The 15,402-nt window shown below is 39.2% G+C and overlaps 1 protein-coding gene across 1 annotated transcript in view; it reads right to left on the reverse strand.

Moving 5' to 3' along the window:
* The window catches only part of SRCIN1 (SRC kinase signaling inhibitor 1), a 412,206-nt gene that overhangs the window by 172,993 nt on the left and 223,811 nt on the right, over positions 1 to 15,402 (reverse strand). The window contains exon 5 of the mRNA XM_053697741.1: positions 13,882 to 13,975. Within this exon, the coding sequence (XP_053553716.1) occupies positions 13,882 to 13,975 (94 nt within the window). The remainder of the gene's footprint in view (positions 1 to 13,881; positions 13,976 to 15,402) is intronic.

Genomic DNA, 15,402 nt, shown 5'->3' on the forward strand with positions numbered 1-15,402 from the left:
TGTCAGGTAGCACTCTTATTACACGTTGGAAGTAAAAAAAAATTCACTGGCATGCTAATAATCCAACATTCACAAAAAGCCAAACTTCGAATATTAGCCATTGTGATAATGTATTCCCCTATAAAAGTCAATGGAGTGTGAAAAGTGGAAATATAAGTTCTATTTATTCACAAATACATATTTCTATGTATATTTGATGGTATTTTGGTACAATATATATATATATATATATATATATATATATATATATATATATATATATATATATATATATATATATACTGTATGTATAGATATATACAGATATACATTACTGTGCAAAAGTCTTAGGTCACCATTAGATTTTTTTTTGTTTTAGCAATGTTATAATGACCATATATAATTACTTCTTAGTCTCTTTATTAGAATACAACCAGAAAATACAGGATATTTGTATGCAGTATTACAAAACAGAAAAAAAAATCAGAAAAAACAGCTTCTATAGGCTAAAGTGGCAAGTATTTAGTGTGACCTCCCCTTACACTTGAGCAATAGCAGGAAACCGGCTCTTGTAAACCTAAAGGGAATGGAACCCTAATAATGTCATTGGTAACACCTGTATTTGTCCTACTATTTCATATCAAAATGACTGCTGTGGAAAAGGTCTAATACACCAGGTTTGTGCAAGACATGCATGAGTATTACATGCACATGTGGTATGAGTGCGATTCTAAAAAAAAATTCTAATTTACTTCTTTTATCAATTTTTCTTCGTTCTCGTGTCATCTTTTGTAGAAAAGCATTGAAGTAAGCTTAGGAGTCGCCCAATTCTGGAGAACTATATGGCAGCAGTTTTGCAAGAATGTTTTCCATTTGCAAGAGCACTACCATCTGGAGCACTACCTGCTACTTAGTGCTCCAGATGCCTAGCTAGGTATGTTCTGTCTGAATCACAAAATAAAAATTTGGGGTTTTAGATCCCTTTTACTTCTTAGTCTCTTTATTAGAATACAACCAGAAAATACAGGATATTTGTATGCAGTATTACAAAACAGAAAAAAAATCAGAAAAAACAGCTTCTATAGGCTAAAGTGGCAAGTATTTAGTGTGACCTCCCCTTACACTTGAGCAATAGCAGGAAACCGGCTCTTGTAAACCTAAAGGGAATGGAACCCTAATAATGTCATTGGTAACACCTGTATTTGTCCTACTATTTCATGTCAAAATGACTGCTGTGGAAAAGGTCTAATACACCAGGTTTGTGCAAGACATGCATGAGTATTACATGCACATGTGGTATGAGTGCAATTTTTAAAAAAAAAATCTAATTTACTTCTTTTATCAATTTTGCTTCATTCTTGTGTCATCTTTTGTAGAAAAGCATTGAAGTAAGCTTAGGAGTCGCCCAATTCTGGAGAACTATATGTCAGCAGTTTTGCAAGAATGTTTTCCATTTGCAAGAGCACTACCATCTGGAGCACTACCTGCTACGTAGTGCTCCAGATGCCTAGCTAGGTATGTTCTGTCTGAATCACAAAATAAAAATTTGGGGTTTTAGATCCCTTTTACGTAAAAGGAAACTTCAATACAGACGGAAACTACTACTTTGCATGGAACAACATACACATCATGGATGTATGAGGTAGAACATGTCCTATCCCTAGAAAGATTATATTACAGTTTTAATGGCAGACAGGAATTTATGCCATATGTAATATTTCTCTGGGAACAAAGATCACAAACATGACTTTGGCTGATGGCTGTCATATGATACAGGGGAAGGGAAATGGAAATAACTTTGAAAGTTGTCAGAAAAAAAAATCTACTGCTCATTTGAAATTCAGGCTATTGGATTGTCTTTTATTTGTAATTGTTGATTATGCAATTCTACTGTGTTTAATGGTCTTTTATTATTACAAATAATAATAATAATAGCAATAATCCTTTTAACCATTAAGGAATTAAGCAGCACTTTTACAAGTATTAAATGTCCTTCCAATCTGCTTTTGTTCTACAAGCGGATGTGTAAATTTAATTCGGCTATGAATCCACACTACTCAGAGACACGTGGCAGAGTAGCGGTATTCAGTAGGTGTCTTGGTGAACAAGGATCACAGGTGGTGTATTGGGAGGTTCACGCTCACTGTAGAAAAGGTCTCTCTTTTTGGCAATTAAGAGTCATGGCCCTGAACACCTTCAAAAGGTTTCTGTATAATATAGTTTATCTATCTAATATATAATATAGTATAAAAAAGTAGTGCATATGCTTTGCACTGGAGCAACAGCATGATAAGCTCTGTCCTGGCAGCATACACAACTATCTGGATGTCTAACTGTAAGAAACAGAGGGGAGCTTGGATTCCAAAGTGCTGTAAGCAGGACTCTGGATAATGGCACGTAAGTAAAAAATATATAATAAGCAGCTAGAGGCTTAGGGAGATACTCCTAAGTAGAAGCAGTATTTAACTCCTCCTGCTACTTATTAGGATTGTTTAGTTGGGTAGATTGAAGGCCTCAGAATGTTCTTAACCACAACAAATAAGGTTATTTTTGACCTACAACCGTTAATGTCATTTGTCTTCGAGGTGGGGGGGGGGGGAACTAGCATCAACTAGTATCTGAGCTTTGTTTAGGATGGTTAGAGACAAGTCAACCTTGGTTTCAGACAGCAATAAAATGGAATGGTGCAAGAAAGCATGTTGCAGGATGGCAGGTACATGTCACGATGACACAAATTAAATTAGAACTAGCTTCAGTATTCTCCTCTTTGCAGACTTTGACATTTTGAGCTTCCTAATAAAAAAAGATTAGTGGATCTGAACAAGGGTGAGTAACTGTTATTCAGCAATAAAGCCAATTTGAAAATTATAAAAAAAAACCCAGACCAGTTATTTTCTCATGAATCCCTCTAAAGAAAGGTATAACAAACTGAACTGGAAAAAGAAGAAAATAACAGAGAGGGATCTGTTTTCTTCCCACTGTAATTTGGTATGTGGAATGGCTGGTTATGTATTGTGTAAGTGGGATTACTATTAGTAATATACAGATACTATTTCTACTCAAATAAGAAAAGGAGAGGCAATAAAATACACAAAGGTGTAAAAAAAACATGACAAGGGATAAAAGCTGGCTATATAACAATAGGTGAAATAAGATGTTAAATAGAAAAACACAATTTATGCTTACCTGATAAATTTATTTATTTCCGGATATGGTGAGTCCATGGTGTCCTCATTTACTGTTGGGCAGGAGGAGGCATAGAGCACCACAGCCAAGCTGTTAAGTATCACTCCCCTTCCCACAACCCCAGTCATTCGACCGAAGGAAAATGGAGAAAAAAAGGAGTAACACAAAGTGTAGAGGTGCCTGAAATGTAGCCAGAAATAAAGGACAAGGCTGTGGACCATATCCGGAAATAACTAAATTTATCAGGTAAGCATAAATTTTGTTTTCTTTCCTAAGATACGGTGAGTCCACGGCATCATCATTTACTGTTGGGAACCAATACCCAAGCTAGAGGACACAGGTGACTAGGGAGCGACAAGACAGGTAGACCTAAACAGAAGGCACCACCGCTTGAAGAACCTTTCTCCCAAAGGAAGCCTCAGCCGAGGCCAAAGTATCAAATCTGTAAAATTTGGAAAAAGTAGGAAAAAGGAGACAGCTCTCGTGGAATGAGCCGTAATTCTCTCAGGAGGCTGCTGTCCAGCAGTCTCATAAGCCAAACGAATAATTCTTCTTAACCAGAGCAAAAGAGAAGTAGCAGTAGCTTTCTGACCTTTAAGTTCCTAGAGAAACAAACAGGGCAGAGGACTGGCGAAAATCCTTAGTCGTCTGTATATAGAATTTAAGAGGACGCACAACATCCAGCTTGTGCAACAAACATTCCTTATGAGAAGAAGGATTAGGACATAGTGAAGGAACAACAATTTCCTGATTAATATTTCTATCTGAAATCACTTTAGGAAGGAAACCTAACGTAGCATGAAGAACCGCCTTATCGGCATGAAAGATAAGGCGAATCACACTGCAAAGCTGAGGTATCCGAGAGTCTCCGAACAGAAGAGATAGCAATAAGAAACAGAACCTTGCAAGATAACAACATAATATCTGTGGAATTCAATGGCTCAAACGGAGCCTGCAGCAGAACCTTAAGAACAAGGTTAAGGATCCAGGGAGGAGCAACAGACTTAAAGGGATAGGAAAGTCAAAATTAAACTTGCATGATTCAGATAGAGCATGTCATTTTAAGACACTTTTAAATTCACTTCTATTTTCAAATATGCTTTGTTCTCTTAGTATCCCTTGTTAAAAAATGAATAAGCACAACATATTAAACGCTAGTGGGAGCTGCTGCTAATTGGTGCCTGCACACATTTGTCTCTTGCGATTGGCTAAATAGATATTTTCAGCTTCCTGTCAGTAGTGCAATGCTGTCCCTTAAGCAATGGATAACAAGAGAATGAAGACAATTTGATAATAGAATTAAATTGGAAAGTTGTTTAAAATTGAATGTTCTATCTGAATCATAAAATAACATTTTGGGGTTTACTATCCCTTTAAACACAGGCCTGATTCCGACCAAGGCCTGACAAAAAGGATTGCACATCTGGCACGTCCGCCCAGACGCTTATGTAGCAAAATAGATAATGCAGAAAACTGACCCTTCAGGGTACTGACTGACAAACCCTTCTCCAGACCTTCCTGGAGAAAAGACAACATTTTAGGACTGCTGAACCTTCTCCAAGAGTAGCCCTTGGATTCACACCAATAAAGATATTTACTCCATATTTTATGGTAAATCTTTCTAGTAACATACTTGCGAGTCTGAATTATGGTCACAATGACCAACCCAGAAAAACCATGCTTAGACAGAATTAAGCATTCAATCTCCGAGCAGACAGCTTCAGAGAAACGAGATTGGGATGAAGAAAGGGACCCTGAATCAGAAGGTCCATCCTCAGAGGCAGTCTCCAAGGTGGGAGAGATGACATCTCCACTAGGTCTGCACACCAGATCCTGCAAGGCTATTAGAATCACTGATGCTCTCTCTTATTTGATAAGAGCAATGACTCGTGGAAGGAAAACAAACAGAGGAAACAGAAATGCCGGCCTGAAATCCCAAAGGGACTGCCAGAGCATCTATCAGAGCAGCCTGTGGATCTCTTGACCTTGAACCGTACCTTAGAAGCTTGGGATTCTGCTGAGACGCCATCAGATCCAACTTCCTGCACCCCCCATTTGAGGGTTAAGAGGAGAACACCTCTGGATGGAGTTCCCACTCCCCGGAATGAAAAGTCTGTCTGCTCAGGAATTCCGCTTCCCAGTTGTCCACTCCTGGAATGTGGATGGCAGATAGACAGCAAATGTGAGCTTCTGCCCACTGAACAATCCGAGCCACCACCTTCATGGCTAAGGAACTCCAAGTCCCTCCCTGGTGGTTTATGTAAGCCACTGAGGTGATATTGTCTGACTGGAACCAGATAAACTGGGCTAAGGACAACTGATGTCGATCCATCAGAAACTAGAAAATCGCTCTTAACTCCAGAAGTTTATGAGGAGAGCAGGCTCCTCTCGAGTCCATAGTCCTTGCGCCTCTATAGAGTCCCAGACTGCTCCTAGATCTATCTCTGAGACAGATCTGAGAGGACCCCATTCCATTGGCAGAGCATGTCCTCAATGGAGACGAGAAAAGAGAAATGCAGAGAGAGGTCAGAGGGAAGAATTTGGATTATTTGACCTCTGTCAGAAAAAACTTAAATAAATAGGAAAACCAATATGGTCCCTAAAAGACTACCCTTGTAGTTGGAACAAGGTAACTTTTCCAGATTCCCATTCCACCTGAGGGAACGTAAAAAGACAACAAGATCTCCGTATGCTTGTTGAAAAGATGACGCCTGAACCAATAAGTTGTCCAAGAAGGGCGTTACAACCACAAACTGAAAATGTTTGTCTAGAAAAGAGGAACTCAGGAACTTATGATAATCCCTGTGAATAGGGACATGAAAGCAAGCATCCTTAAGGTCTATGGTCGTCATGTGGTTTCCATTTTGAAGGAACAAATATCATTATGATTAAAATGTGCGCTGTCACTTTAAGAGAAATAAAACTTTAGTTAACTTCAGGCTGTTAATTTAAAACAGGGATCACCCCTGACACTGCAAACAAAACCGTCACTCCTCAGTCAGAGAAGGAGCCGGGGTTATGGAGGCAAGCTCAGAATGAGGAGAAAATAAAGCTGCTCCATAGAGGAGAAGGCGGAGCCATAACATCTTCAAAGAATATGGGGGCGCAGTCTCTCACTCCAGTGCTCAAAATAAACTTATACAGCAGTGAACAAAATAAAAAAATCCTTCTAAAGGAATACAAGTTTGCAAATCCAGGCTGGTATTTAAACCATAAAACCTCTAGCAGTCCCACATGAAAAGATTGACAAGACAGCACCGCTCCGTATATTACTTAGAATGGTAGGTCTCGAGTCGGGTAAAAAGAAACAACGCAGCCGCTCATAAGCTGCTTCCCGATCTTTCAAAAACAGTCTCAGAGCGGTCCAAAGAGCCGCATACTAATAAGGGACTATCTTTTGAAAGGGAATTAAAATAAAGGCATAACCTAAAGCCCCACACAGTACAAACACCTTATTCTCAAGGATAATTAATACTGCAACTGTTTTGGCCTAAAAAAAACCCCCAAGAAAACCAAGTTAACCCTTAAATAAGCCTCCATTAAAGAGGTACCAAGTTAACCCTTTAATAAGTCTCCATTAAAGAGGTAACTTTAGAAGTCTCTTTCACACACATATATAAAGTGCCTGCACCCTGCCCTTAAGATATTCTATCTAAGGATATACTGTGTCCCAATGAATATTGCAGGACAAATTCTCAAAGTGCCAGTCTCCTACAAGCAGCTCTAGAAAACAAAAAGGCACTTACCTGTATCTAGCCGTCCGGCAGGAGGACAGCACACCCGGTATGAAAGGACGACACTCCTTACAGAGACCTGTGTAAAAATGAAAGAACAGAGCAAACCTACTCTGGCTTTCTATACTAGGGTAGCAACATGTTAGGAAAACGCAGTGAGGCCCACCTCACAAGTTCCTAACTGCTTTAAAGCCACCACTGTTCTACTGAAGAAGCTAAAGTGGAGTACGGCTAGACCCAATCTTGAGAGTGAAAGATCAGAGTAAACCTACTCTGGCTTTCTAACGCTAAATTTTAGCTTGAAGTAAAGAAATCCAATTCTCTTCAGACACCAAAACTTCACCTCCTCCATGCACTGAAGGCAAAGAGAATGACTGGGGGTTGTGGGAAGGGGAGTGATACTTAACAGCTTGGCTTTGGTGCTCTTTGCCTCCTCCTGCTGGCCAGGAGTGATATTCCCCAACAGTAAATAATGACGCCGTGGACTTACCATATCTTAGGAAAGAAATTTAGTTTTACTCTAAATTCATATGAAACAACATATCAATGCTAACGTTTTACAATGCGCAGTCACAAAAGTATGTCATATAAATTATTCTCAATTAACATAAATGTGCCCTGCTTTCAGTAAAATGGGAAGTAGTCATGATTATACATTACAAGTAAAAAGGAATACTTTTCAGATCCAGATTACAGAAAAAATTGTAAACAATTGTCATTTGGTAAATAAATATATACCATATGGTATACATATTACAGAGACGGACAGTACTTCCATACACGCAAACACACACCGCATCTGCATACACAAACACCACCTAAACACACAAAGAAATCAGTTACAGTTTTTATAAGCTCTACAGATATACTGAGACGTGTACACAGATATATAATTTAATTTCTAAACACTTACATAACTCTCCCATATATAGTTATATAGGGCCATTACACCCTCCGATATGCATAATCATACAGAACCCCTAAATGCAGGTTTACAGGCATACACCTCCACAAAAACCATTAATCTTACATTTTTTTCCACATTTTATGGTGTCTTGTAGCATTCAGAAATATGATTTATTGTTGTAAGTATTGACCTTATCATGCGCATTACTCATTCATTTAATTCATGCACCAGGGCTGTGTCTGACAAAGAAGTCACTTCCTCTCTAAACAAAAAGTAGTTTCACGTGAGGATGTGTCAGGGAACCCGATATAGATTTAGGAGACCAATTCGTAGTGTTCGAAAATATGTTCGAAGTTATGGCGTCATAGCTCAATTTGATTAGCTCCGCCTGGATTGGAGACAGATGTATTTTAGGGAATGGGTCCTTAGCGTGAATGGGGCTATAAGTTGGAGGGATATTAGATCTGTCGGTGTGATATTCACCGGGGAGGATATCCAATTTCTCAAAGTTGATGGAGAAATTGAATACAGTGCCATACTCTAAGAATTGATTGGGCTGCTGCCAGGGAGCTTACATGGTTTGTAAGCATCATGAGGAGATTGTCGGCGAACAGAGCCAACTTATATTCTGAGGTTTTGATTTTAATGCCTTCTACTGGGTTTGATGTGCGTAGGATGGTGGCAAGGACCTCCATAGAGAAAACAAATAGTAAGGGTGAAAGAGGGCAGCCCTGGTGGGTCCCGTTTTGAATTGGGAAAGAATCAGACAGTAGGCCATTCACCTTAATTTTAGCCAAGGGGATAGTATATAAGGCAGTGATTTTGGATATGAATTCTTTGGGGAGGCCAAATTTGTGAAGGGTGCATGTCAGAAACGTCCAATCTAACACAGTTAAACACCTTCTCGGCGTCTGTGGAAATGAAAATAGTCAGGGTTTTCCGTTGGTGAGAATAATGGAGTAAATGTAATGCTTTTAACATATTGTCCTTGACTTCTCTTTGCGGTACAAACCCTGTTTGGTCACTGTGGATTAAGTAGAGGAGTAATAGGTTAAGTCGATTGGCTAGGATCTTGGAATCAATTTTGAGGTCCACATTTAGTAAGGAGATGGGTCTAAAGTTGGATGGGGAGTCTGTCGGTTTGCCCGGTTTGGGCAGGACTGTGATAAGTGCTTCTAGCATACTTGGTGGGAATGGTTGCTCTGGACCTATGAAGTTAAAGAGATTTAAGAGATGGGGTGAGAGAGTTTCTTTGAATGTTTTATAATAGAAGTTACTGAAGTCGTCCGGTCCAGGGATTTTCCCTTGTTTAAGGGACTTTATAGTATCATCTAGTTCCTGATGGGTAATGGGTTGGATTAGGAGTTGAAAGTGTTCAGGGTAGGTTTGGGGAAGTTGAAGTTGTTCCAGATATTTGTTGCATATCTGATTGTGATCCTCTGGAGATCGAAAGGGGAATAGGTTATATAGTTTAGTGTAATAATTACGAAACTCATTGGCTATTTTTTTGGAGTTTGTAGTCTTTGTGGCATCGCTAGTTATTAGTGAGTGAATATATGACAAGGATTGTTTACTCTTAAGTGCTCTAGCCAATAGCCTACCTGGCTTGTTCCCGTGTATAAAATATTTTTGGCATAGGAGGAATGATGCATTTTGGGATTTAATATCTAGGAGGTCATTAAAGGGACACTAAACCCCCAAAAAATCTTTCATGATTCAGATAGAGAATACAATTTTAAACAACATTCCAATTTACTTCTATTATCTAATTTGATTCATTCTTTAGATATCCTTTGTTGAAGAAAAAGCAATGCACATGGATGAGCCAAACTCTACGTTGCAGCAACCTATCAGCAGCTACTGTGCCTATCTAGATATGCTTTTCAGCAAAGTATATTAAGATAATGTAGCAAATTAGATAAAAAAAGTAAATTAGAAAGTTGTTTAAAATTGCATGTTGTTTCTAAATCATGAGAGAGAAAAAATTGTATTTCATGTCCCTTTAAGTTGTTGTCTGGCCAATTTTAGTTTTTTTTTTAATTTCTAAGTCCATCGGGTGTCTTTTGTGAGAGTAGTCTAATTTGATTATTTCTTGTGTGAGCGTGAGATATTTCTGTCTTGTTTGTTTATTTTTAATGGCTTTGTGTTTCATTAATTTGCCTCTAATAACACATTTATAGGCTTACCATGTAATAAATGGTGAGGTGACAGCAGGGGAGTTGATGGTGAAGTATTCCTGTAGTGCCTTTTCTATATCCAATGATACTAGGGGTCCGACAACAGTGTTTCATCCATTGAAGGGGATGTGTAGGGATTGAGGGCCAAAAAAAAGGAACTGCTAACAGCTGAATGGTCTGACCAACTAATAGGGACAATGCGGGCGTAGCGCAGGCTTAATAAAGATAAATTATCTGCCATAATATAATCAATTCTGGAGTAAGATTTGTTTGGGTTAGAGAAGAATGTATAATCATGTTTCTGTGGATGTAAATGTTGCCATGTGTCGTGGAGAGTAAGTAGTGATAGGTTGTTCCAAACAGAGTGCAATGTATTGCCCGGGAGTTTTAAGTTTTGGTTAGTACTGTCAATCTTTGGGTCCAACAGGAGGTTGAAGTCACCTGCTAATATAAGTGGGCCTTTTAAGTACATAAGTATAGAGTTGGTTGTGTGTTGGAAGAACGAGGCCTGATTCGTATTTGGTGTGTAAATGTTTACTAGCGTAATTGGTTTCCCCATAAAGGAGGCCATGTAATCCCAAATATCTGCCCTCCCCATCTTGGTCCTTATTTAATAGTTCAAATGGAACTGATTTGTGGAAAAGTATGCTTACTCTGTTAACTTTTTTTTTTGGATTACTACTATGGAAGTGATTTGGGTAGTGAGATGAGAAATATCTAGGTTCACTGCTTTGCTTGAAATGGGTTTCTTGTAAAAACAAGATGCTGCTATTCTTATGATTTAGGTCATGAAACGCTTTAGACCTTTTAAAGGGAGAGTTTAGGCCTTTGGCATTAATAGTGAGTGTGGTAAATAACTGGTCTGTTTTAGTTTGAGTCATTGTGTAAATGTTCTATACGGTAAGTTAGTGGGTTCCCCAGTGAGTTGTCAAGATAAGGAGTGTGACACATTTCAGACGATTCGATAAAAAACAGTAAATGGAATAACAATGTAACAACAACAAAAATAATAATGAACAAAACATTTTCAAACAAAACTTTTGTAAACAATGGTAAATTTGCAGGAATTCCCTGTTTGTAATAGCAAGGGGGGGTTAGAAAGTAAGAGATTCATAACCTATTGTTACGGCACATATTGTTAGCTTTAAGTTCTTACAGGGGGCCGCTGGAGCCCCAGATTTTGGTAGATTGTAAGTCAATGAAGGTACAGAGACTACTCATCTAAGAAAGATGTAATACAACAAAATTATTAAACATAATACTTGTAGCGCTATGAGAATAAAAGTGAGATCTCCTGAAAGTCAGGTAAGAGACAAACATCACAAAAACAGTGGATTGGTCTCACCCATTTTCTGTCGTTGAGATTACGTTCTTTTTCTGTCTCTTGGATACTGCTGTTTGCCAGGTAGCTCTCTGAGGTTTAGGAGTTGTGGAAGGAAGATTGTTCAACTGTTTTGTGGTAGTTGAAGGTAGCTGGTTGCTGGCTGGAGGTGCAAGATTCAAGTCTTTGCAGAAGACCTCAATATCTCCTGGGTCCATACATGTTTTCCTCTGACCTTCCCATGTCAGTTGTATGTGGCAAGGGAAGCCCCACCTGTATGAGATGTTGTGATTTATTAACAGGGTAGTGAGCGGGGCAAATTCCCTCCTTCTCTGCAGGGTTCTAATCGAGAGGTCAGTGTAAATCGAGAGTGCAGATCCTTGGAAGCGCAGCAGTGAAGATGTCCTAGCCAGCTTCGTAATATCTTCCTTTTGTTGGTAGTCGTGGAATTTTATTATTACATCCCTTGGTTGCAGGCCCTCCTTAGGCCGGGGTCTCAGGGCTCTGTGGTATCTATCCAGAGCAAGTGGAGTTGAGTAAGATGAGCCTTTAAGGGCTTTGAACAGATCTTGTAGGTAGGCAAGGAGGTTGTCCGCGGTGATGGTCTCTGGAATACCTCTTATCTTAATGTTTTGGCATCTGCTTCTATTTTCAATATCTTCCAGCTTGTCCTGGAGTTGAGAGTTTCAAGGAAGGCTTGTGAGATTTGCACGGATTCAGGGGCCTGGGCTTCCATTGTGGGCTGGAGCTGTAGTAATTCTGCTGCAGGTTCCAAGGACTCTGGTTTCGAATCAGAATTCTCAAGTGGCTTAAAGGATTTATTCATGGAAGCAGTTATGCTATGATGAGTCTTAGGTGCTTTATCTTGCTTTGCCTGTTTCCTCTGTGACATTTCTGTGCAGTAGAAAGCTGCTTCGCCTGTATAATTGAAGCTCTCTTGTATCAGTGTGCCGCCAGGTATTTTAAGCAAGGAAAGGAGCTGATAAAGCAGTGTTTATTGCTGGATCTATCCTGAGAGTGAAGTGATGGTGCTACCGGTTTAAGTGGTTTGTAGTCAGGATAGATGTGATAGCCAGGCACAAGAGAAGTTGAATTACCACATGTTAATGCATATAGTCTCTGTGCTTAGCTCTCAGATGAGAGACATATGTATGAGCTGCATACTGTAAATTTTGTGGTAAAAAAAATAAATTAAAAATGGTATCTTAGTCGTAGCAGTGGATAGCCCCAGAAAGTCCTCGTGGATGTGGCAGGCTTAGATAGGCCTCAACTGAGTGGAGGATACAGTGCGCTATGATATGGGTTCCATGTAAGTGAATCTCCAGATTTGGCTGAATTAGTTAAATCTCCTGTTCAGCATGGTGCTGCTTGGCATAGGTGGTGATTCCCTTTGATTATGCCTCAGATTGAGAACGGATGAGATGTAGGCCGCAATAGGCCTAGATGGAGCCTGAGGTTAATTGGAAGGATAGCTGATAATCCGGTCACATAAACACAGTCTCAGGCTTCCTGGGGGACCGTGGCATCCCCGGGGTTCATGATTAAGCCATTGCCAGCTTTTTTTCCTAATTTTCAGCAGATCTGTGGTAGGCCCAAATGAAGCCGGGGCTGTAGTAGATATCTGTGGCTGATCGCGGACCACAAGTGCGGTCGAAAACTTTTGAAAAGTCTCAAAGTAGCTTAGTGGGCGAGGTCTAGTCTCTAGATGAGAGCATCCATGATTTGGATGGTTTATCTGTGCTTTTCACACTGTTTTTAGCGTTATATCTGGGGCATCCTTAAGAGCTCACTCAGGTTACAGTCATTCTCCTCAACGGTCGGCTCCGCCCCCCCCCTTCAAGGTCTAGTTTTATTGAATCCAGACCATTGATTACAACTATATAATTAAATATTAAGATGATTGGTAAAAAGGTAATGAAATAAAAATGAGTTGTGATAAGCAATTAGCTGATTTTGTAATGTGTACCCCATCTCTCTTCTACATAAACGCCACCCATCTGACATCCTCACATATATCTCCCATCAAAGCCAAATGAAATATGTTGTATGTACAGATGTCTCTCAGATATAACTGCAGTCTCTTCTGCGCACAATGTCTCACACACATACTCATCACACTATTCACAGACATTTCAATCAATCCATCCATCATGCATAAACACACCAGCCGACATATATAATATACCATATATCACACAGGTACCAGCATCATATCACTCTCAAACACAGCTGATGTCTCCCAGTGACAATCTTCACATTACATATACACACGCCTATCTCTTCCCATATTTCCCACATTATCTTAATCACATACAGATATACCATCCTACCATCTTTAACATACTATGTGCCAAGCAGAAAACAACAATATATTGCAAATTACTCTAACATAAAGCACTGATTTTTCTCAGTGTTATACAAAACTTGATATTTTGCACACACGCACGAGCACACACATGCACAAACGCGCACACACACACTGGGCTGGGAGCAATTGCTGCCACCTACTTCCAGCCCCCAGCCCAGACCCATCCAAAGCCGGTGGCAGCAGTCTGACCAGCGATCTTTTCCGCTTACTCTCACGTCCCCGTTGGTGATGTGAGGAGCAGGAAATGAAGAATAAATGGGCTCCTTCCTGTAGATCTTTATAATACTTCTGTCTTGGATGTCTCTGAGGAAAAAGAAGAAACAAAAATAAACACAATTAATCACAAAGGAGATGGGGCAAAGCTTTTAATTTTGAGGATAGTAAGATGTTGCTGATAGCATAACTGTAGGACAAGAAATGAACTCAAAAGAGCAATGTTTGCATATGTAAATACACAGGCTTCCTATTAAACATTTCCATGTGTTAAAGGGAAAATTTAAATGCACATAAATGAATGACATCTTTGTATAGAAACATATTTGCAATATACATGCATTATACATGCTTCTAGTAAAAGTTATAACTGTTGTACTGTTAACATTTTTCTCTGCACGTGCATGTGAAGCATAGCTAGATATTCTTAGTGCACCAGCATTTTAAATACTGCACCTGCTCAGAGCACCAGTGGGGCTTGAACTGTGTCAGCAATTAACAAATTACCAGATGGTACAAGCACCTTTGGTTCTCTGAGCAAGTGCTGTGTTTAAAATGCTAGTGCACAGTGCATACTTAAATACACTTTTGAAATAGCTATAGCTTTTAGTAGAAGCAGTATTGCTAATGCATGTACATTACAAAAATGCTTCTACTTAAAACTGAAATATATCCATGTGGATTCCAGATTTGGCTGGAATGTCCCTTTAAAATGCATAATCTTATGCTAGGCTGGTGCACAAAGTAACAGGAGGAATTTATATAGAAGTTGTGCCTAAGTGTTCCTCACTTAATATGTGCTTCATTCTGTCACTATCATGCTCAATTCATTCTCTCTTCCTCTGTGCCACATTCTCTAGCAAATACCCTTTACCTCATTTTCTTTATCAACCTGAGCATCCTCCTATCTCGTTCACTCTGTTTGATCATTTATGCTGCTCTATGATTCTCTGTCGCAATGGGCCTTAAAGGGACAGTTTCTTAAAAAATATCCTTCCCTTTAATTTGTTTCCAATGATCCACTTTACCTTTTAGAGTGTATTAAATTGTTTACACGTATTTCCCTTACCCTTATGTTGGCATTTAGCCTGTGGTATCCCCACCTATTCTGAAAGTTTTTGGCCTTGCTCCAAGCTATAGATAAGCTGTGTAAACACAGCCACCAGAAGAAATTACACTCCCAGTGGGGTATAGAAGAGATAAGGTAATAAAATGTTAATCTTCCATTGTTCTCTCCAAGTATTGGTCTGTGGTTTACAGACAGATATAAGACAAAGAAGCATCTTTGTGTACACAATGTGATAAAGTAATGAGATCTGATTATAACTACAAGCTCAACCCATTTTATTAGGTTGTGGCTTCAAGACACACAATAAGCTAATTCATATACACAAATAAACCTTAAACTAATTCTCATAGATTTTTATACTCTGCAGCTGGTAAAAAAAAGTTATTTGAAACACATTAAAGAAACTATTTTACAGTATACTGTCCCTTTAATCTCTGTCACTCATATC

The sequence above is a fragment of the Bombina bombina genome, chromosome 1 (genome assembly GCF_027579735.1).
Source record: "Bombina bombina isolate aBomBom1 chromosome 1, aBomBom1.pri, whole genome shotgun sequence".
Taxonomy (NCBI): Eukaryota; Metazoa; Chordata; class Amphibia; order Anura; family Bombinatoridae; genus Bombina; species Bombina bombina.